The 24,911-nt window shown below is 33.3% G+C and overlaps 2 protein-coding genes and 1 pseudogene across 8 annotated transcripts; 2 read left to right on the plus strand and 1 right to left on the minus strand.

Moving 5' to 3' along the window:
* Nucleotides 1-184: 184 nt before the first annotated feature.
* LOC148610866 (uncharacterized) lies at nt 185-12,676 on the plus strand. Of its 7 annotated transcripts, none has more exons than XM_088590697.1 (7): nt 252-410; nt 4,422-4,508; nt 5,845-5,945; nt 6,848-6,946; nt 7,403-7,561; nt 8,369-8,410; nt 9,367-12,676. In XM_088590697.1, exons 1-7 carry the CDS (start codon nt 375-377, stop codon nt 10,106-10,108), a joined length of 1,266 nt encoding a protein of 421 aa, XP_088446823.1. In that variant the 5' UTR covers nt 252-374; the 3' UTR covers nt 10,109-12,676. The 7 variants fall into 7 exon arrangements, with proteins under 7 accessions (XP_088446824.1, XP_088446823.1, XP_088446826.1 ...); XM_088590695.1 differs by lacking the exon at nt 252-410 and adding an exon at nt 2,836-3,155; XM_088590698.1 differs by lacking the exon at nt 8,369-8,410 and having other exon boundaries at nt 185-410.
* A 2,982-nt stretch (nt 12,677-15,658) lies between these two features.
* Nucleotides 15,659-19,049, plus strand: LOC148610867 (uncharacterized). Its single transcript, XM_088590703.1, has 2 exons — nt 15,659-15,887; nt 16,101-19,049. The coding sequence occupies exon 2, from the start codon at nt 16,117-16,119 to the stop codon at nt 18,934-18,936; it is 2,820 nt and encodes a 939-aa protein (XP_088446829.1). The 5' UTR covers nt 15,659-15,887; nt 16,101-16,116; the 3' UTR covers nt 18,937-19,049.
* Nucleotides 19,050-20,959: 1,910 nt separating this feature from the next.
* On the minus strand, nt 20,960-22,845 carry LOC148610868 (uncharacterized; annotated as a pseudogene).
* Between the last annotated feature and the right edge of the window lie 2,066 nt (nt 22,846-24,911).

Here is a 24,911-nt window from a genome sequence, read left to right on the forward strand (position 1 = left end):
TTGCCATGCCATCACCAACTAAATGCAAACGAGTCAGTCATAAGCCAACGTTGGACTAGTGGAGATGTGCTGTCTGGAAATACGGTAATTATTACCTTAACGAATTTATATAATTTTGTTGTTATTTTTTTTAAGGGTTTTTTTCTGAAAACATGTATACATGATTAATCATTTTGGATTTCAGAAAGTTTTCATTATTTTACTTATGACTTTGGTGAAGAACTGGTAGTCTTGTTTTTTTGTCGACCCAAAATGTTGACATCACGTGATAGATCATGTGGATCTCAAAACAAGTTATTTGCTATTTTCTGAAACAGACAGGAAATTAGTTTAAAGGATTTCCATGTTGCAGATTCAATAAAACTACATCATCCATGGAGGAAGGGGAAAATGCTGGGAGCTCTAATAAGGTTATTTAATTTTATTTAATGCATTACATTTTATATATTTCTTCATCAAAACCTCGCCTCACACCAAGAGACATAGCAGACATATTAAACAGTAGCTCTATAGAAATACTGAAAATAACTATCAAATTCATGAGTGAATGTTGGAATCGAAGGTCAATTTAATTTAACAGAAGTTATATTAATATATAAGGTTAAAACTATAGACTAATCTGTTTTGATCAGATTTACACCACTGACAGGTTCCGGGTCGTTTCGCCCTTTTTCCCCTTCGCCCTGGGTTCTTTCGCCCTGAGTTGTTTCGCCCTTTATGTGAGTTGTTTCGCCCTTTATGGTGGGTCGTTTCGCCCTTTCCTTATTAATAAGGAATTTCTCCTCATAAATATTATTTACTACTATTTTAGCCTTCGTTCTCGATATGAGTCGTTTCGCCCTCTCTAATTCGTTTATGTATCATTACAACAAATAAATAGTTGATGATACATTAAAAAGAGTTCGTTTATGTGATGAGTCATTTTATCCCTCCATTTTTACGTATTTATTTCTTCTGTTAAAAAAAGGTCGGAGATTTTCGCCCCTAGGCAATTATTGAATTCTCTCGATCCTCCGTAGACATTTATTTATTTATTTATTTATTTAGAGAAAAAAAAGATCGAAGATTTTGCCCCTACAAATGTTGAATAGTTTGTATATTTATTTAGATCTCTCTCTCTCTCTCTCTCTCTCTCTCTCTCTCGGAATATTGCGTAACTGCATAGACAGCTTGTCAAAAACAATACAGAATGCATTATCTTTTCTTTTCAATTAAATTTTTGCTAATTTCATTCACAGCTTCAGCAATTAAATCAATTAATGTTTAATAGTAGGTAATTTATTGACCCATATTTAATTGTATTCACAGCATTTAACATAATTAGTTCTAAATTGATCTACACTATACCTTTGTATAATTGAATTCACAGCTTCAGTATTAAACTTAATTAATTTGTAATAGTATATAATGTTTTAACCCGTATGTAATTGCATTCACGGCTTCAGTGCTTGATTGCGGTAATCGTTTGATCTTAAGATCGAATAGCTTGGGCATCGTTCACCGAGGTGCTTAAATACAAGTTCCATGGGATCATCCGGCATTCCCAAACAACTCCAGTATGCCTACTGTTCCATGGGATCATCCGGCATTCCCAAACAACTCCAGTATGCCTACTGAACTCTGCATAGAGTGTTCCCGACCAGTAACCGGCCGACAGCACGCCATTACATGCGATGTTTGTCAGAAATGGCAACATCGTATATGTAACACGGGTATTACATAACTGCAATACCGCAATGCCGTTAAGTCAGGTGCAAACATCCACTTTGTATGTAGACCATGTGAGACGTGCAACTGGCCAGATGACTCCCAACCACCAACTCAATCCTCTGATGTGACCTACATCGACAGGCAGTGGTTTCGGAACTCAGTTATTCCAGTGGAATCGTGGAGCGTCTTTCAGCTGTCCGTACGTACGAATAACGACGTAGAAGGTATCTATATTTTTATTGAGTTTATATTCAGTATCAAACACCTATATAATTAAACTAAAATGAAAAGAAATATCAATTTAATAAAAGAAATTAATTTTGAATCCACGATAGGATACATAATTAAATATACTAGAAATATATAACAACTTCTTTCATTTCAGGTTTTGAAATACATTTTCCTTGCAATTTTAACATGTTTTTTTTTTTTTCATTTTAGGATGGCACACCAGACTCAACCAGAAATCCAGTTCCGGCCGTGGAATATACAGACTGATCCCGCTGTTGAGAAGGGAGGCTGAACACATCACCCTCAGTGTTGCTTCCGATGACTTGCGAGGGAGACCAATCGCCGCTACAACCGACTGGACGACAAACTCAAGGAACTGTGGACCATGTACCAGGACCCTTCCACTCAGATGACAACAACAACGTTCCTCAAGAAGATTGGACATATATACCGATTTTGCGACTGATGATATTGTGATCCAGTGTTTTTGAACGATGTAGTGACTATTATAATTAGTGCTTTTATAATTCCCATGATCATGTTGTATTTTTAACCCTGTCATTTACTACGTGTTATTATATGTAACTTATATAAATAGTGCTTTTATTCTCAATCAAATTTTAATCATGCTTCATTTTCTATGTATTCTTTAACAATGTGCTAGTAATTGTGCTCTTATACTCATGAATTATTTAAATAAATGTTCAGAACTTATATTAATCTCTTCTGTCATCACCATATATCACATTTATTCTCGAGGCCGAAAAAGATATATAATGACATAATTGGTTATCTTCCAATTTTCTCATTTCTCAATAAATATCTCTTGTGACATTGCCTCAGCAACTGATGGGCTTTATCTGAAAGAAAAAGGAATACCAGTACAAGTATCTATCAATTTAACAATTAGATCAACCCCTACTATACAAACATTCAAGTTTTTATTCACAGAATAAACATGTATTCTTACCTGTCACAACACAAGCCAATTAACAGGAAAATAAATCTAAGGAGGGCGAAATGACCCATCAATTACTCGGTATATATAAACACATGTATATCCAATGAGGGCGAAACGACCCTGCAGTAAGGGCGAAACAACCCGGACGAACGGGGTAAAAGGGCGAAACAACGAGAGGGCGAATGGGGAAAAGGGCGAAACTACCCGACGCCCACTGACACTGTCGCACCATGGTCATAGATTTAGTTTATATGTAAAGTATATAACATTGTTATGTTTTTGTTCATGCCATAACCATTTACTGTAAATGTTTTTGTGCAAATAAAATTGTCTATTGTCTATAAACCTGACACTGAGCAAAAATATGGATTCACACACAGATACTGTACATGTATATCCAATTAACCTAGACCATTTCCTATTTCACTTTGGCACTTTCTAAAATTAATAACCTGGGTCAAGTGGAGCATCTAAATAGCTAGTCAATATAATACAGTTTAGGGGGCTACTCGTTTGCTTGGTCGCCTCCCCTGGTTTTACTCCAATACTGCATGTATTCATTACCTGTAATTACATGTCTGTGATGTACATGTATTATAATTATTTGGATTACAAGAGTGACAGGTAATACAACCCCTACAGTACACTTTACACCTAGAAAATAAAAAGTTCCCTGCAATAGCTGTACATGATAGTGTACCGTAATTATTGTGTGCAGTACATATTGGTTCCAATGAGATCATGTACAATGTACATGTACATGTTAGTCACATGTGTACATGTACATGATTAAAATTGTCTCTTTTAACAACATTTAAACAATCCTGTTCTGGAAAAGTGCATCAATTATTTCAAGGTTAACTTGGGTTAACAATGGTAAGATCAGAGACATTGCAGTGGGAACCTGTAATGGAACAGAAACTCAGTGAAAGAAATTAGCAGTAGTCCTATGGACCAAGTCTATGTAAAGTCAAGCAGGTCTATAATGAAACTGGCTCAATTTCCTTTGAAATGTACAGTTAGGTCTACATAAAATTATGATGGGTATATGTTGACCAAAAATTAAGTTTCTAACACTGGAAACTTGAATTGATTTCTTCTTGATGATATAGTATGATAGAAGCATTTAAGAATTGTAACATTATAATTATTATTCATGTACTATAAAACCATAAGCCAGATTCAAAGTAAAGCCATCTTTTATATTCTATAATGTAACTAATTTAAATAAAAAACTTAGGATGACATGTATTTGTCAAATAGACCTTACATTTCTATATTTCTGTATGAGATCACAATGATACAAAGTGTTACATGTATGAAATGTAGGAAATGACTGTTTACCTATAAAGAAACTGAACAAAAAATTCTATTTGTCATATAAGTTCTTTTTACTTTGAAAGCAATACATGTATAACTTATACAAATAATATAGTATACAGTGAAAATTATACATACATGTACATGCACTTGTTACCATTATAACAAAGGTTAATTACCTATAGCATTGTACTTGTAGTCTACCCTTGATGTGTCTGTGCGGAATCCTGTCACACACAACACCTGGGACAAAGGAAGATATACCAGCTTTGAGATAGTTGTAAATGTAAGATTCATGTAAAAGAGTTCGTATGCACCTTTGTCAATGCTGCCTGCTAATTTCTTATCTCAGGCTATTGCTGTGATACTAAATAAAACCAGCAATTTTCTTATGACAACGTTGCATGACATTGACTGTGATGTCACTGATAAATAGAATAACATCAGTTGATGACTACAGATAATGTAAGTTATGACTGTGACGTCGCTGATAAATAGAATAACATCAGTTGGTGACTGGAGATAATGTTAGTTATGACTGTGATGTCACTGATAAATAGAATAACATCAGTTGGTGACTGCAGATAATGTTAGTTATGACTGTGACGTCACTGATAAATAGAATAACATCAGTTTGTGACTGCAGATAATGTTAGTTATGACTGTGATGTCGCTGATAAATAGAATAACATCAGTTGGTGACTGCCTAAAATGCAAGATATGACTGTGACATTGCTTACAAATAGAATAACATCAGTTGGTGACTGCAGATAATGTAAGTTATGACTGTGACGTCACTGATAAATAGAATAACATCAGTTTGTGACTGCAGATAATGTAAGTTATGACTGTGATGTCGCTGATAAATAGCATGACATCAGTTTGTGACTGCAGATAATGTTAGTTATGACTGTGACGTCACTGATAAATAGAATAACATCAGTTTGTGACTGCAGATAATGTAAGTTATGACTGTGATGTCGCTGATAAATAGCATGACATCAGTTTGTGACTGCAGATAATGTTAGTTATTACTGTGACTGCAGATAAAGTTAGTTATGACTGTGACGTCACTGATACATATCATAACATCAGTTTGTGACTGCAGATAATGTTAGTTGTGACTGTGACGTCACTGATAAATAGCATAACATCAGTTTGTGACTGCAGATAACGCAAGTTTCTCACTTTGTGTTTGATTGATCTGGTTTTGAAATGCTTTAAATATCTGTCCCTTGACATTATGCATTAAACTACAAGCAATCAATCCCATTTTTGCCTCACTCTACTCACAACATTTCGTGTGTACAATACAAAAAAAATGAATCTTACACCACCCATCAATAGATATTGATAAAAAATTGATGTTAAGGTTGAGGTACAATCTTAAGGAACTGAAAAAAAGATGTATAAGTTAGAACTTTTGGAGAAAACACAATCAGGACCAGAAGGAATAAGTGGATTTATGTATACACATACATGTACATGTACCAATTATAAAACTTCTGATCTAATAGTAAAACATTGTAATACAACATTTGTCACGGCACCATGGAATAGTGTGGAAAATGTAGTCATGTACTACATTATATTTGGTTGTATAGATACGTCTTCTCTTCCAGACAACCAACAAGTCTTTCTGTTTGAGTTCATCCAAGACTAGAAGAAGATTTTCAGAATTTGAATGGTTACGAAAAACTTTAAAACATCACCATCCTCTTGTGTAAGTCTGATTAAGTCGTGTGATATAACAATTGTATCTGTGGGTGTAAGTCATGTGATAAAACCATTGTGTCTGTGGGTTAAACCATGTAATTAAACAAATTTATCTGTGGGTTAAACCATGTGATCAAACAATTTTATCACTGGGTTAAACCATGTGGTTAAACAGTTTTATCTGCAAGTGTAAGTCATGTTATAAAACCATTGTATCTGTGGGTGTAAGTCATGTGATTAAACAATTGTATCTGTGGGTGTAGGTCGTGTGATGAAGTAATTGTATCTGTTGGTGTAAGTCATGTGATTAAACAATTGTATCTATGTGTGTAAGTCATGTGATTAAACAATTGTATCTGTGGGTGTAAGTCATGCAATTAAACAATTGTATCTGTGGGTGTAATTCATGTAATTAAACAATTGTATCTGTGGAACCTGAAAACATGTCTATTATTCTATAGTATCAGAAAACATGTTTGTTATTCTATAGTACCTGGAATATGTCTATTATTCTATAGTACCAGAAACCATGTCTATTATTCTATAGTACCTGAAACCATGTCTATTATTCTATAGTACCAGAAACCATGTCTGTTATTCTATAGTACCAGAAACCATGTCTATTATTCTATAGTACCAGAAACCATGTCTATTATTCTATAGTACCAGAAATATGTCTGTTATTCTATAGTACCAGAAACCATGTCTATTATTCTATAGTACCTGAAACCATGTCTATTATTCTATAGTACCAGAAACCATGTCTATTATTCTATAGTACCAGAAATATGTCTGTTATTCTATAGTACCAGAAACCATGTCTATTATTCTATAGTACCAGAAATATGTCTGTTATTCTATAGTACCAGAAAACATGTCTGTTATTCTATATAAATCCTTTACTTTCAGGACACCTCCAACTTTGCCACCAAAGAAATTTTTTGAAGACCGATTTGATCCAAATTTTATAGCCTTTAGGATGAAAGGTTTAGAGGATTTTCTTAGCAAGTTTGTACTATATTATTTTTTCTCGCTCATTCTACATGTAAAATAATTCTTATATGTAATGGTATAGTGAAAAATATGCATGTTGACTATATTATATGTATGTAATATTTGTATTATACCAGTATGGTAAGAAATATAAACATGTAAGTTGACTTTATTATGTAACTGCATGTATTATATAATTATTACTGGTATGATGAAAAAAATATACATGGTCTATACATGTAAGTACATGTACATGTACCATGTAATTATCAACTGATTCCAATGCTTTAACTGACAGGTAAATATTACTGTTTACAGTTATTTTCTTTATTGTTTTTAGATACAATTTGAGCTTAATGATTTTACAGTCAAGTTAACCATATACACTTAAGACTGATATGAATTTAACAGAAGAAAAAAATTAACAATGACCTATGACCTCTTGTACTTTAAGTTTTCTATATTTGATAGATTAGTGGAAGAGAAATATTATCTGTCTGACACAACATTCCATCTGTTTCTTCAAACCAACCTAACGATTAAAGAGATAAAGGAATACATAGAAGGTCACATGACAACCTACCCGCTAGATAGTTTATGGAAAGCCAATGGAATCAAAGAAAATTGCAGGTATCCTCTTGTAAATGTTCTTTCAAATTATCTTGTGAAACTGCAAAGTGGATTGTAATCAAATTTTGTTACAAGAGCCCTTATTATATCTACGTTGAAATTGTGTCATACTGAAGTTTTCATTTAGTCAAAGTTGCATGATGACTCATGTTCAGAGTATTTGCCTATGAAACAATATTTGTCAATAATTGTAGTTCAGTAGTCCATTTTGAAGACCATAACAGAAAGAATACATAATTATTGATTAAAAGAGCTGAATTAGCCTGTTAAAGTTTCCAGGTTTCAGATTTGTAAGAGGATGATATTCTTTCAAATAAATTGAAAAATTTTAGTAGTTTTTAGGCTTTTTCTTGAAATTGTAAATGTCTGCATTCAGAGTATAAGTATATAAATGCATGCCTTAAATAAAAACTTTTTGTAAATTCACTTTTCTGAGTTTCAAGTTCCCTAGAGCTTCTATCTTTTTTATTTTGCTCATAATATTTTTGTGGTTTATCAACTTTTGATGATTTTAAATAATAATTAGGGACTAGAACATATAATATTTTCTCAAGATCAGAAAAAAACAACCATAAATTAGTATCTCTTCAATGTCAGGCAATAAGCTAATGAATTAATTTATATGTATAATGCAAGTAAATCAGAGATAAGTATTCCCATTTAACACAAACGCTGACAGTTAATTACAGAACAAGGGCAATGCTTTCGATATCAACTTAACTCACTAAGGTGTATTACGCATATTTTGTTACTGATACCCTCAAGGGGAAATTTTTGTTTACATTTTCCATGTTTATTTCTTTTCAGAGATCTTAGTCTAGAATCATGTAGCAACAAAACTGATTCAAGGTTTTTTGCAAAACATCTTTCTTACATACACATATACCCACAATTTCTTTCCTATACATATACCCACAAATCTTTTATGTCTTTTTTTTCCATTGTATCTAGTAAATCAAGAATAATTTTAGTGTAATGCCAATGTTATTCAGGAATCTTATCTTAATGGATCAATAATATAAATTGCAACAAGAGCAGTATGAAGTGTTATCTCCCCTGGCCATGTAAAATTGTTGACCCTTTCATTTGAACACTGATGTTATAATGGTGTTCTAGGATTCCTATTTTCTGTTACTCAAGTCAAATGAAATTTTGGTGAATGATAGTTATTTATGTTCCACTCTCTCTTTTGCAAGTAGAAAACTTGAATTTCCAAAAAGATAACTTGGGATAGCTGTCAATGATTCTGGTAAAGTTAATTTTCGGAAGGAGCTTTCCTGTGGAAACCTAAAATTTTCAAAATTTGTAGACCATTACATGTTTTTTATAACCCAACATACCTTAATTCTTACTTGTACCTCTACCTCTAATAACACTTTTCTGAACATTTTATTCTAAAAGGAAACTTTAACTAATTACTAGTAGCTTTAGCATTAGTCATATCTTTAATTAGAGATTTGCAATACATGGAATAAATACATAGGACTTCAATCAACATTTCAGCTCATGTTAAAGAAATATTTTTAAACTGAATTTTACAAAATAAAAAGCATGTATATTGTTTAAAAGACGGTTTAAGGTTTATCTTCATATTCTTTAGGCTGAAATATTGGCTATTTTAAGTTTAAATGACTATCTCTTATTGTAATTAAGGAGAGTTAACTCAACATTTTTACTTCATATTCAAACTGCAATACAAATTGTGCATTGACATTTTTTATGCATTGATAAGAATTTTATGAAGAAGTTCTATGAAATGCTTAGCCTTTGCTTTTGGAATTTCTTTTTCTACATTTTTAATGCAGTGAGTTTGCTGGTCTTTACACTGAAGAAGATAATGACTGGTCCAAAGTTCAACATGATGAGAAAAGAACAGCAGATAATCTGGGCGCACCATCATTGAGCGAGGAAACGAGAGATTCACACAATTCTGATATTAGTTCATCATTTTCTGATTCTGAGGAGGGTTTGACAGAATTTCCTTCTCTGTCTTTGGTAAATAACCCTAGTTTACCAACTGATTCTAGTCATTCTTCCACATCTGAGAAATGGCATTCACCAGAACTCTCTAGGAAAAAGTCTCAAACAGCAGACAAATGGCATTCCCCAGAACTCTCTTTGGAAAAGTCTCAAACAGCAGATAATTGGCATTCACCAGAACTCTCTAGGAAGAAGTTGCAAACAGTTGATAAAGATTCAGTGATGGAAGAGGTACCCCCTAGTGAACTCTGTAGTTGGAAAGAGAAGATGCCCTCAACTGAAGAATATCATTTCAAGGAAGGGAACAACTCACAAGAGCTCTCTAGTCAAAAATCATTGTCTGTTCACACAGAAAGGGATTCTTTTTCTTCACATTCACCTGGAAAATCCAGTTATACTAACCATAAACCTGATTCTTCATTTAATGTGTTGAATGAGAATAACTTCGACAATATAGACATTAAATCTGATGTAAATGATTCAGATAGTAACTTTATACCAAATATACAAGTAGATTCCGTTAGTAACTATACAGTATCAGATCAGTTTAGTATCAATAAATCATAGGAAAACTGAACAAAAATCTCTTAAAGTAAACACTCTTTTGTTTTGATAATGTAACAGTTCAGATCCTTCGTTAGAATCACCGTGTCTGTCTGTCTCCCTGTTTGTCTGTCCACACATCTTGTAAAGCACAAGTCCTCATTAACCTCTAGTCATATTTCGTTAAAACTTCCTTAATTTCCTCCTTAACCGCTGCATGAATTTTGATGAAATTTAATAGGAGGGTTAAGAGTGCAGGAAGATAGATTATACTAGAAATTATCAGGTTTATACAAGGGGAGGTAATCCCACTTTTAAGTTTTACACATTCAGCTCTCACAACTCCTTCCAAATTGATGAAACTTTATACTTTCTTTGAAAGTTTGGAAATTCACTTAGATGTGCATGGAGAGAAACAATGGTTGTGTGATTTCTACTAGGAGAAATACTCCAACTTACGGATGATTTGAAAAAAAAAATTACATCCTAGTGAAGCAAGGAGTATCTTTTTTGTGAACTTGCTCACAGTATTTCTTGTTATTTTGTTCTATTTTAAAGCCAGAACATAATGCTGTGCTGCCTGCTGTCATTATAAAAATAAACAAAATAACAACTAAGACCTTCAAACTTAAACACCTCCTGGACTATTCAATGTCCTATTTTTTGTGTAATATTCAGATTATTTGTATGCTTCATGTAAATTGTGTCCATGCAGTGTGTCATTTATGTTATGCTTCATTTAACCTGCTGCTAAAAAAAACAAATATGTATACTGATATATGTCACATAGTGCAGTTAAGTATCCCATGGGTTGTGCTTGTGTAGTAGGAAGTGAGAATGTTACACTGACAAGAAACAAATTTGCTTGTGTAGAATGGTATCATGCTGTCCTCCTCCATTAGACAGAAAATAACTTAAGTATAAGTGTATTGATCTTCATGAAATGTTACCACGTTCCATACCACAAATGGAAGGCTAGAAATTATTTTGGGGGTTATGACTTGAACCGTCTTGGAATAAGGGGCCAAAAGCATTTTAATGATGTCACAACAATAACTTAACTGAAAGTCAATGGATCTCGTTTAAATAGTAATACAAAGGTGCTAAACCAGCAAAACCATGCTGGGAAACCAAGACTGGGATTGATTTAAGAGGTGACTTAAACCCTGTAGGAATTAAGGACAAAAAAGTAACCAGAACAACTATTCATGTCCAAACAATAATTTGACTGTAAGTGGATGGATTTCTTTGATTTATAAAACTGATTTATTCAATGGGTCATAGTTTTCCTTTCCTCGTTTGTCTACCCTGGACTTAACTTTTTTTTTTTAGCAACTCGGCGGGTGTTTCTAGAAAAGCAGAGGACGCTTACCCTACCGTTGCACCTGGTCCATGCTCCCAGTTTTTGAGTCTGAGTTGCTCATTTGATTTTGTGACTTTGTATGTATGATTTTATTTACTTTATGTTCTTTGTTGTGTATGTCTGTTTTCCATGTCTGGTCTTTGTCCCTGGATTACATTCTTTTGATTACCGCTATAACCTTGGTTCCCTTGATTACTCTTTGAAACAGTACCACAATGTGCTTTACTATAAAAGGAAGACTGGGATTGGTTTTTGGTGAGTTACGACTTAAACCATCAAGGAATAAGGGACCAAAAAGGGACCAGAAACAAGCATTTTCATGATATCCTAACAGTAACTTGTCTACAAGTGAATGGGTATTTGTGAAATTGTACCACAAGGTGCCATACCTGAAAAGGAATAGAATTTGGGGGTTGGGAATGGAACCATATATGAATATGAGTCCAAAAAGAGAACATTTTTGTTCTGGTTAAATTTTTATCATCCTGTGTCAAATATTTAAATAAAATCAAAATTGAGAGCAGTATGAAGCTTGAATAGTACATCCATACTTGCCCCTACTGTCCAGGCTTTAATCTCGGTGCCCTTACAGGCAATTTACTGAAAAGAGGTGTAGTAAGTGAATATAAATTTAAGATATGTGGTATTAAGAAGTTTAAAAAGAAAAATTAAGATCTTTCTTCTGGCTATTTGTACAATGTGTTGTATAGGTCAGGTTAGACACTAAGCTAACATTCCATGTCCATAAAAAGCACACTTCAGAAAAGTTTTCAGCTTTTTGTTTAAGATGTTCTATGCAAATGTGCCAAACTATTGTTTTAAAGAATGTATTAAATCATTCCACCTTTACTGGGATTTTAAAACATAACTTTAACATTATGCAGTTTTATTTTTTTGTGAAAATGGTTTTTTTCTGTTAAAACTTTCTTGTGTATGCTTCAGCTTTTCCAATTTTTCCATCTTATTGTAGTAAACCCAAAGATAAATACCACATGATACCACAAACTCAAAAAAATCTTCTTATGATTTGTTTTTTATTGTTTAATCTTTTTTTATACAAATTGATTTTCATTCAGTGCTCTTCACACCTTTTAATTAAAAACATAATTTTAATGACATTTATGTAAATTTTATTTATTACGTTTATAGAGACCTTTATTGTCTTAAGAATTTATCAGATTATTTGTAATAAATCAGAATAATTCATGTATTAAAGATAATTAATGTAACGCCTCTGGATTTATTTTGCCTTTTGTATGTCTTAACCCGTGCATATACAGTAATTCTTTATTCAGCATTAATGGAGAAAACATTTGATTTCTATGTGAGGGTAAGATCAAATTTGAAGTAAAAAGTGATGTATGCTTAACAAAATCCAGGATTTCCAATTAGGAAAAATAAAAAGGCAGAGGGACAGATCCAGACACTTTGAAAAGGAGGTGTTGCAGACAAGGTTCCTCAGAAATAGGGGTGCTAGGACATTATTTGCCATTTTTAGCTCGCCTGGCCAAAGGCCATGTGAGCTATTGCCATCACTTGGCATCTGTCGTCGTTGTTCATCGTCGTCGTTAACAATTTTTCAAAACTATTCTCCTCTGACACCACTTGACCAATTGGAACCGAACTTAATATGAATGTTCCTTAGGATAGGTTTCCTTTATAGAACTAATGAGGGGATTAATGATCCGTCGAAAAACATGACCAGCATTACTAAAAATAGAACATAGGGGTCAGACAGTAGTTTTTCGCATATATCTCCAAAACCGTTAAGTTTAGCCAAATTCTGACAGGGTAAAATGTTCAGCATGATGAGATCTATCTGTGAACAATTTGTAATTTTGATATGTCAGACCATGTTAGAGTTATTGCCCTTTTTTCGACGTTTTATTTGCTTTTTTAAGTGTTATTTCTTTCAAAAATCTTCTCCTCTGACACCACTTGACCAATTGGAACCAAACTTGGTATGAATGTTCCTTGTGGTATCCTGCATAGAACAGATGTGGAGACTCTCGATCCGTCAAAAAACATGGCCGCCATTACTAACAATAGAACATATGGTTCAGACAGTAGTTTTTCGCATATATCTCCAAAACCGTTAGGTTTAACCAAATTCTGACATGGGATAAAAGTGTTCAGTATGATGAGATCTATCTGGTAAAATTTTCATTTTGAAAAGTTAAGCCATGTTGGAGTTATTGCCCTTTTTTGATGTTTTTTGCTATTTTGAATGTTATTTCTTAAAAAAAAATCTTCTTCTCTGACACCACCTGGCCAACTGGAACCAAACTTGGTATGAATGTTCCTTGGGGTATCGTGCATAGAACTGAAATGGGGATTTTTGATCCGTTGAAAAACATGGCTGCTGTTACTAAAAAAGAATAAAGGGGTCAGACAATAGTTTTTCACAAGTATCTCCAAACCCGATAGGTTTAGCAAAATTATTTCTATAGCTGAAATGACCCTTATTATAAGGCCTTCAAAAGTCGCCAGGGATCAAAGTTGTCAGGTGACTCCTGTAAGAGTTATTGCCCTTAAAAGATGAAAAATGACAGGTTTTTTTTTACAGTTTTCAGCCAATAACTTTAAAACTATAAAAGAAAGACACTTTCTATCACTGAAATGATCCTTATGATAGTCCTACCAAAGTCTTATTGAGTCAAAATTGTTGGACAACTCCTTGTTAAATTTATTGCCCTTGAAAGATAAACTTTAACCAGGTGAGCGATTCAGGCTCCTCAGAGCCTCTTGTTTGATAATATTACACATGAAAATGACACCTTTTCCAACAGAAAGGAGGGGTGCCAGCCCCCTACACCCTCCCTCTGGATTCGCCAGGAGCTGGAGCTGTAAATAGTGCTATATCCTATTTTATTTGAAAAAAAGTGCAAATCCGGGTTACGGGTGATATAGAAGAAAGTCTGAACTTCTGAAAATTCCCATTTTTTCGATTTTATAGTAAGTGTAACACCAAAAAGAAAATCAAAGCACCTGAATTGATCAGATATGTTGGGTATATCATTATCTTAATTATGAATGCCTGAAATATGACTTAAACAGTGTCGGTATGCTGTGAATAAGAATTCTGTCTGATACTGAGGGGTAGGGGGAATATTTTAAACATTTTTTTTAAATTCTTTCTTGAAAATTGGTTTTTCGTGGTTTAATTAAGTAGCAAATTAAATTATCTATCAAACGACACCAAATTTTAGTTGAGCAATAACTTGTAGAGTTTAGTTATGTGACTTTTTACGAAAAAATAGAAAATCCCATTTTTGCATTTTTTGATGAATTCTGACTACAAAAATTGTCAAAATTCATCAAAAGAACCCAAGAAGTATTAATTGTGATAATACTAAACAGAAAATACCAAATAAACTAACTTTTATCGAAGTATAAATACTTTAGGGGTTTTGACATTTACAAATATGTCAATTTGAGCGATTTTTCTGTGGGGTAGGGGTACCGGTATATTTTTTTCATTTTACCCCCAAAACCCTAAGTGTTACCGCAATTTTTTTGGCATCACTGTAAAGTTGAGACATTGGGATACATGATGATACCTATATTTATTTAGTTCGTTTACACATGCTGTCCAAGGAAGACTTAGACGCTCAATCAATCGAGTCACAAAATTCTTGGTTTTTTTACCCAGTGGGTTACAGATATAGGCTTATACTGATAAAGAATTCGAGAATATTATTTGGCGACAATTTGATCCGGTAATGGGAGGTATAAAGCTACCTAAAAATCACCATGATGTTGATGAGGGATAGGGAGGTTTACACGGTGGACCCTCCCAGCCCTTAGACTACTGAGGAGGTCAGAATATTTATTTTCAATTTACTAGCCAAGATCAGAATATTTGAATTATTTTCAATCCCCCCCCCAAGAATCTAATGGTCGTCCCCTAATATGTCAAAATATTTTTTGTAAAAAATTACAAATAAAAATCTTTAAATTTACTCTGCACATTGCGACGGTCAATCGTGGAATTAATGATGCTTTCCAATAAAATTCATCATTACAACTAATGCTGCATTCGAATTATATTTATACAAGGAAGGAATAATATTGGACATATCGGATACTTGCTTGATTTAACGGGGAAGGTCGACTGGATCTTATAATAGTGAATACGCGGTCGCTCTACACTTGTTAAGTAGTCACACCTTAGCTGTTAATTTTAGAATGAAGGGAAAAACTCAGCGGTTGTTGTACATGATAGTAATATGGATTACTATGAGTATTGCATAGACTGTCATTGACTCAGATTAGAGGTTGCCATTATGTGTCACCAAGCATAAAATAAGCTTCATTGACTCAGATTAGAGATGACCGACGGGTTACAGACTGTCATTGACTCAGATTAGAGATGATCCAGGAGGAATCAGTTTAATTATTTCTCATACTTGTCTTGATATACAGTAATCGAACGTTATTGTACGTATACAGCTGTAGATCTATAATGCGTCATCCTATGATAAGTCATATAATACTGTTGAAGTGTTGTCAATATTTTTGGGGAAATTGTTAATCCTCATGAACGAAGCCTCTTTTTATTGATTACCTACTTTCAATTTCATAAACTATCACATAAAAATGGAGTGTTTGAAATTTTGTCTCAGGATCTTAATTCTATAAATTCTTTTGCAGGAAGTTTTCAGGAATCATGAGTGACGGTGATAAACAAGACCAAAGGGGAACAGTGCCGAAAGATGTGCGTGATGAGTTATATTCAGCAGTAGAAGATGACGAGGTTTGGACAGTTCTGGACATAGTCAAACAATATCCAGGCATACTGACTAATTATTCTAGTAAACATTTTTCTTGGTACTTACACCTTGCATGCATGTACAATCGACAGAATATTTGTCATCAGATGTTGGAGTTAGGGTCGGATGTGAATAAAGACAATGATGATGGTGATACCCCTTTACATGTTGCTTTGAATAACGAAGCTGACACAGAAATTATACAAATTCTTATAGATCATGGTGCAGACGTATTTAAACAAAACCACCAAGGTGCATCCTCTTTTCTGCTATCCTGCATGCTGGGATCCTTCGTAACATTTAATAACATTTTAAAATGTAAAAACCTGCCCAAACCCCATACGGACATCTATCACCAGAACGGACTACATCTCCTATTTAAAAATTGGTCGAAACTAGATGAGTGCGGTGTTCTATCAACCAGCATAGAATTGCTGTTACAACACGGTGTAAATGTAAACGACAAAGACTGTAATGGTCGAACTGTACTTCACCATGCATCATATCAACGTGCATTTAAAATCATTCCCCATTTAATAGAGCTCGGTGCTGATCCATGTATAAAAGACAACTACGGAGAGTCGTTCTTGACCAAACTGGAAGACCAGTGTTCAACCGGAGAGCTTTCAGAGCTCCTACCATTGGTAATTAATAGTTTACAAATCAGAACTCACCCCACGGAAGAAGGAACTGAGATAGACGGCAAAGAAACAGTTTTACAATTTTTAAACTTTACAAACTTAACCGGCAAAAGTCTTTTACACATTTTTGTGCCATCCATGGACACTGAAACGTTAAAGTTTCTGTTGGAAAAAGGAGCCAATGTGAACCTGCAAGATAACCTTGGTAAAACACCCCTACATGAATGTGGAAGAATGTCAAATGAGCGTGAAAAAATAGAGCTGCTTCTGAAATATGGTGCTAGACTTGACACCCGTGATATTTGCAAAAGAATTCCATTATTTGAAGTTGCAGATGCAAACACAGCTGAAGTGTTACTCATGCGAGGTTCAGAAGCGAACGTTCGTGATAAAATAGGTTTAAGTCCGTTACACGTTGCCATCCTTGATTGTCATGAAGATATAGTTGATATATTAATTAAACACGGTGCTTCAGTCAACAGTACTGACAATCATGGATCCACAGCTCTCCATTTTGCAGCATGGTTTGGATTTTCAGAAGTGCTCAGGATTCTAAAAAGATGCGGAGCTGATGAAACAGTTCAAGACAAGAATGGATATATTCCTCATCAAATTTGTCAAGAGTTAGAGAAATCAAATCCTAAACAGATGCTTCAAAAGGAGCGCGAAGGTACAGAAATGTCCATCGGTGATCGTGAAAGTAAAAAAGTTCGTTTGGGAAACAAATCGGTAAATGATTTTGCAGCGTTCCTGTTGTCAACCCCGCGCCTCGGGTTGCTAAAATATGTAGGAGAAAACGCACATATCAAAGACATTGTATATGATTTACTTGAAAAAGTCGTAACACATGTGGTCATGTTAGATGGAGATTTCCAAGGTAGACTGTTCATCACTGGAAGCTCTGCTGAAGGTACACGAGTGGGAGAACCAAACGAGTTCGATTGTCTCTACCTGTTAGATAAATTAGGTGAGTCGTGTGACATTTTTGAAAATGGGATTTATTTATTAGAAGGATTCGTGGAACTTAAGGCGAAACATGTGATTGATGTCAATCCAAATTTCTTCGACAGGAATGGCTTTTTAGACGGAGGAGATTTAAAAGATAAACTTTCTCATCTAGTTAAAATAGCAGTTCACCAAACGCAAATGTGGAATTCAAATGAACTTTATGAAATAATGGTAACTGTCGACTGCACGAAACCGGTCATTAATCTTGAAGTACGTTACATAGGGAACTATTATAAATGTTTAGACATCAGTATAGATATTGTTCCAGCTGTGTATAAACAGGGATGGTGGCCTTCCCATATCAAAACGAAATCCCAAAATCTTTTATGTGAAAAAGTTGAAAATGCTGGGTGTGCAGTTTTGATTCAGAATCCCGGCATTGAATTAGACTGTGAAGATGTAGATCATTTCATGCGGATATCATCTTCACCTGCTGAAATAGCCTTATTCCAGCTGTTTCCAGCGTACATAAAACAGAGTTATGCATTAGTAAAGGTATTATTAAGTGAAAATGTATCACCATCGATCCCAGACCAAGGAGTGATAAAGGAGGTAGATTTTTTCCCAGCTGATAATTACATTTCAAGTTACATGATAAAAAATTGTTTGTTGCATGAAGTAAGTAAAATGAGTGAAGATTTTCTAGCTAAAATGTTGTTCGACAGTAGGCCAGAAACGTTGGGTTTAACTAGGGATGAGGAAATTATCTTCTCACGTAAACCGTTAAAAAGAAATATCATTGAAAAAGAAGCAAATATTACAAGTAGCAATGAAAAGACGAATTTCTACCACATGACAGAAGAAGATGAAAGAGTTGATGTTTATGAAAATGATTTAATGGATATAACTGAATCAGTAGAGTTGGCAAAGAAAGTAATAGTACGTCTCCAGACTTGTATTGAGAAAGGTAATCTCCCAGCATACTTCTTCCCATCTATAAACATTTTTGGACACGAATATAGAACGATTTATGGAGAAGATGTTGACAAAGAGAAAGAATCGATTGAACAAAAGAAGGATCAACGTCTCAAGGTCACATCGATGTTGTTAAAGATGTTGGAGGAGTAGGTGATATCAACTGCTAACACTCAATGGATAATGAAAAGTTATTTGTTGTTCTCAACAGTGTCACAGACTGAACATTAGGAAGTTTTAACCTATTAAAATGTTGTGTACATGTATTATAATAGCATGGCGTATTTTACAGTGTTCTAGGATTTTTTTTTTAAATTTAGATTTCCACAGGAAAACTCCATATAAGGATTAACTTTCCCACAGTTTGTCTGCTTTCTGAGCTTAACAGAGCCTTCAAAAATTCAATTTTTCTACTTGCTAAAGGGAAAGTAGAAAGACTTTTTTGAAAATGCTCGGAAATTAAATTAAATGATATATGATGTAGACCTTTGTTTGAGATATGGCTTAACCGATTTAGTTCTCAACAGTCATGTAAGTGACAAACAATTGAACAAAACAAACTATCATGTAGGATACAGGTAATGTAATAAATAACGCAGATGGAACGAAAAAATCTCCGGAAAACCAAATACTGCTGTAAAGCTAACAAATAAAAGTCAAGGTCTTGAGACACCAGAATAAAATAACAGAGAAAGATCATCGAACGAACATACAAAATCTACAAAATATGTGTGATCACTGCTTTTAAAGAGCTAACTTGTATTATAAGCTCACCGGAACAAAAAGGCCCTGTGAGCTTTCTTCATCACTTGTCGTCCGTCGTCGTCGTCTGTCATCCGTCGTTAACCTGTTTCAAAAATCTTCTCTGAAACCACTGAACAGAATTTGATAAAACTTGGTGACAATCATCCTTCAAGTTGGCATGTCTACTTCCAAAATTAAGTCCGTTATGTCTGTCGTCAAAAAAAACATGACTCCTGTTACTTAAAATAGAACATAAGGGTATCACCTTGTTTATATCTCTCTCAAAATCTATGAGAGATAGAAGAAATCTGGGACATCTCAGGCTCTTTGGCTTGAAGAGATCTATCATCCAGGAAAATTTTAAGATAATCGGTCTACTAATTTTGAAGTTATTGCCATGTTTTTGCTGCTAATTTTACCTTTTTTGGCAGTTTTTGCTTATTAGTTAAAAACGAAAGCAGATTGATGATTAATGTACATTGATAAAATGTTTAGTATTTCAATGTTTATTATGGGTGAAAATTTCAGAAAAATCAGTTTACCCTTCTTGGGAAGTATGGCTTTTGAAAGTGTCATGTTTGACGGTTTTTTATCATTTTTTGCCTATTACATGTATTTAGAAAACAAAAGCAGATTGATGATTAATGTAAGTTGATAAAATGTTCAGTATTTAAATGTCTATTTTTGTGAAATTTCAAGAAAATTTGTTGACTCTTCTTGGAGTTATGGCCCTTGAAAGTGTCATTTTGACGTTTTTATCACTTTTTGTCGATCATTTAGAAAAGGAAAGCAGATTGATAATTAATGTAAATTGATAAAATATTCAGTATTTCAATATCTATTTTTGGTGCAACTTTCAGTAAAATTTGTTGACACTTTTTGGAACTATGGCACTAGAAAGTGTCATTTTGACAATTTTCCATGTTTGTTTTGCGTGTTTTTTTTTAACAAAACAATAGCAGATTGATAATTAATGTAAATTAATATATTTAACCATATATCGTATACTAAGTTAGAGCCCTAGATTAATCCTACGAGGAGGAATGACCTGGCCAGCGAAAGCTATATTTTTATATAGCCTAGCTGGCCGAATGGTCTAGGGCGCTGGACTTAGTGCAGGCGGTGTTGCCATAGATGTCACAGCGGTAAGAGTCCGAGTCCCGCGCAGGGAACGACCAAAAATTTGCATCGCAAATTTGACAGTTCCAACATCGTTGGGAATTTTTCAGACCCTTTTAAGGGCCCATAAAGGCCATGATTCCAATTAAATTTTTTTTTTACATACAACAGTTTTGATTGAACATATATAATAACATATAATATCAACAGTTAATTTACAAACTAAATGATTGTCACGTTTTTTTTTAGCTTTTACTTGCATTATGAGTAATACATCATAGTAATCAACACATAGTGTTTAGGTATCATACTGGCACACCTCAGTTTCATTTACAAAATTGGATTATGATAATGGAGATTATAATTATGATCATCTCATTATTATATGAATAAAGAATGTAAATGTATATTCACTTAAGGGCATATCTATTTGCAATAGTGATAATAATGCATTAAAAAAGAAAGAAAGAAAAGAAAAAATAAATAAGTGCAGTGGACATAATACTCACTAGAAGCCTCCTTGTGCCCAGTGCAGAGAAGCAAGTCTTTTGAGTTGCTTCGAGACAAAGGACACCAAGGGACGGTGCTCCAGGCTTCAAGTATGAAAATTAAGGATCAAATTTGCATATACTGGGCTTTTAATTACCCAAATTCTTACATTACATATTACAATATAAGCAGAAAAAGATATGGGAAGATATTAATGATAGATAAAAATAATAATAATAATAAATAACATATACAAAAAGAAAAAAGAAAAATTATAATTTAAACACCACTTGATATAACAAGATCACTTAAACCAGATAAAATAATAGAATTTTCACAATTTAAGATCCATATCAATTTGTTTTCATCACTGAGGTTAATAAAATGTGGACATGTAGATATTATTAACTCATATAGTATATCTCTCTCTTTTATTTGATGAGCATGAAAAAAAGAAAATGTGCTTCGTCATCTACTTCTCCTGAGCCGCACCTGCGACATAATCTATTTTGTCTAGGAATACCATGATAACGCCCTGTTTCTATCTCTAGTCTATGAGATGAGATGCGCAGCTTTGAAATTTTTCTCCTTTGCTCAAAATTTACTTGAGATAAGTATTTCTCTAGCCCAAAATTGTTTTTAATTTTAGCATATACATTAAGTTTGCCTTCACTGTTCTTTTTCAAATTTCTTACCCATGTCTCTCTATAGTGCTAAGAAAGGATCAGTTTAGAGATTCGTTCAAATGAGAATTGAGTCATGTTTGCTAGACTATCTTTTATATCCTGAACAATGTTCATAATGTATTTTATTGATCCATACCATGAGGGTTTATTTTGTCTAAACAAATTTTTAGGTTCTGCATAGGCCTGTTGAAGCAATGGAAAGTCTGACTGTAAATTTTCTAGTCTATACCAATATTTTATCATCGATTTGATAATATCAAAGTGAAGTGGAAAGCGACCTAGTTCTGACAATACTGCTAAATTTGTTGACCTTTTATGAACACCCAAAATGAATTTTGAAAATTTTACATGAAGTTTTTCACATATAAGTCTTATATATCATCGAGTGGTAAAACTTCCTTTTTAAGTCTAGTTTTGTATGGGTTAAAATATCCCCATATCTCAGCACCATATAGAAGAATAGGTTTGATGGTATGATCAAAAACTTTAATAGAAGCTTTTATTAAAGGATTTTAAGATAAAAAAAATCATTTCTAAGCTTGTGATATGCTTTCAATCCCTTTTGATATAACTCATTCTGAGCAAAGGAAAAAATGCCTGAGCAACTAAATGCAATGCCAAGGTACTTATACTTTGACACACACTCTATTTGTGAATTATTAAATAAAAACATATGTTTGATGAGTCTGCCTGCTTTGTTGAAAGTCAAAATCTTTGTCTTTGAGGTTTTAATATTTAAGAACCAATCTTTACAGTATAAGTGTAGCATATCTAATTTAGCCTGTAAGCCTGTTACTGAAGATGACAATAATACTATATCATCTGCATACATTAAACAGTGGAGTGGGCTTGAGTTCATATATACTGGGTCAGGTGTATTTTTCAAGTAAGCCGGCAAGTCGTTTATAAATATTTTTAATAAATTTGGGCTCAAGTTGTCCCCTTGTTTTACCCCCAATTTTACTTTAAAAAAATCAGTTAACTGGTTCTGAATTTTAACACAAGACTTACTTAGACTGTACATACTTTTTTTTATGATATTATTAAATTTTGACCCAACTCCACTTTTTAATAGTTTTATTTTAATACCTGTGTGAATGACAGTATCAAAAGCTTTTTGAAAATCAACAAAGCAGGCAATCATCCTACCATCTTTTACATTACAATACTTATCTATTAAGGTTTTCATAATAAACATATGGTCAGATGTTCTAGCTTTTCGTGTAAATCCAATTTGTGTGTTGTCAATTACATTTCTTTCTTTTAAAAATTTATCGAGTCTTATATCAAGAATTTTGTTGAGTAATTTTCCAAGTGCATTAGTGACAGTAATTCCCCTATAGTTATTTGGACAAGAACTATCACCCCCTTTAAAGATAGGCGATGTATATTCCAGAGCCCAACATTTTGGATATTTTCCAGTAGACAAACAAAGATTAAATATCTTATAAAGACTTTTCATAACTGATAACTGGCCATGTTTTATCATGTTGTTGGACACATTATCTCGCCCTGGTGATTTGTTTAATTTTGTTTCAGATATTGCTTTTGTTATTTCAGAAGGTGCTAATTATAAAATCAAGCTCATTAAATGTATTAATTTTCTCTAAGTTTTCTAGGATATTATTTAGCTCTTTAATACGTGTAATACAGCTAGATGTTGGGTCACTTAAATTTTTAAAATGTGACAACCAGCTTGACGATGCAACTGGAACTTTCATCCCTTCTTTCTCTGTCTTTCAGATCATTTATTAATTGCCAATATAATTTGTGGTTTTCTTCATTAAGCTTTTCTAGTTCGGATAGAAGGGATTGTTTATATTTTCTGCACTTAAATTTTCTAAGTTTAGTGTATTCTCTGTAAAGTTTGTAAAAGTGTCCTTTTACAATTGGATCTTTTGGATATTTTGAATAATTTTTTCCATAATCTATTAGGTTTTTTTTCTTAAGGAAATGATCAGTATCAAACCATTCCTTTTTCTTTTTTGTTTTTTTTTTTATGTATATATGCTCATAAGGTTTTATGAGTTTTATGCTGAAGAAGGATATCAGTTATCCGAAATGTTCAATGTAAACTTTACCATCTTCTGGTGATGTTAAACATTTTTAGACGTTGCACTTTTAGAAAGTTATTCGATTATCGTAAGTAAAATGGTGATTAATGTTTAACTGTGCAGTAACCAATTTATCAACATGTATATAATTAATTATTGATATCACTAAATTATACGATTTATCAACATGTTGATAAATATTTATTTATTTTTAAATCATTTATTGATATTAATAAATAGATGAATTATTAACGTGTTGATAAAGAGGGTGCCACTGTAAGTGGTTTAATCGTGGTCAGAAAAGTGTTTGTAATTGTTTATTGGATATTGCCCTGCATGCATAATCTGGAATAAGATTTAATAATACTAATATTTATGAACATGTTATTATTCGTCTATTTATTGATATAGTCCATGGGCTGCGAGGGTCCACCGTGCACCCCCTCCCCACTCATCAACTTCATGGTGATTTTTAGGTCGCTTTATACCTCCCATTACCGAATCAATTTGTCGCCAAAAGAATATTCTCGGATTCTTTTTCAGTATAAGACTAAATTTGAAACCCACTGGGTAAAAAAGCCAAGATTTGTGTGACTTAATTGTTTGAGCGTCAAAGTCTTCCTGAGATAGCAGGTAACTCTTAGGATTTTGCGATAAAATAAAAGAAATGCACCCCAACCCAACCCTGCAGAAAAATCGCTTGAATTGATATTTTTTAATGTCAAAAACCCCTAGAGTATTAATGCTTCAGTAAAAAATGGCTTATTTTTTGGTATTTTCTGTATAGTATTATCACAATTTATACTTCTGTGATTCTTTTGACGAATTTTGGCGATTTTCGTAGTCAGAATTTATCAAAAAATGCGAAAAATGCGATTTTCGATTTTTCGGTCAAAAGTCACATAAATTCGACTCTACAAATTATTGCTCAATAAAACGTCTCAGATTTGGCATTACTCGATAGATAATTTAATTTTCTAAATAAATAAACCAAGAGAATCGAATTTTCAAGTAAGAATTTTCAAAAAATGTTAAA

This window comes from Perna viridis, chromosome 7 (assembly GCF_037379345.1).
Source record: "Perna viridis isolate PV_CMFRI_1.1 ecotype Kerala chromosome 7, ASM3737934v1, whole genome shotgun sequence".
NCBI lineage: Eukaryota > Metazoa > Mollusca > Bivalvia > Mytilida > Mytilidae > Perna > Perna viridis.

Bases quoted from the DNA above. Each gene is read 5' to 3' on its own strand.
- LOC148610866 (XM_088590695.1), top strand. From the start codon at position 3,006: ATGAGGGCGAAACGACCCTGCAGTAAGGGCGAAACAACCCGGACGAAC. The intron at 4,509-5,844 runs GTAAGATTCATG...CTTCTCTTCCAG, and splicing joins GCTTTGAGATAGTTGTAAAT to ACAACCAACAAGTCTTTCTG. The intron at 7,562-8,368 runs GTATCCTCTTGT...ATTTCTTTTCAG, and splicing joins GGAATCAAAGAAAATTGCAG to AGATCTTAGTCTAGAATCAT.
- LOC148610867 (XM_088590703.1), top strand. From the start codon at position 16,117: ATGAGTGACGGTGATAAACAAGACCAAAGGGGAACAGTGCCGAAAGAT.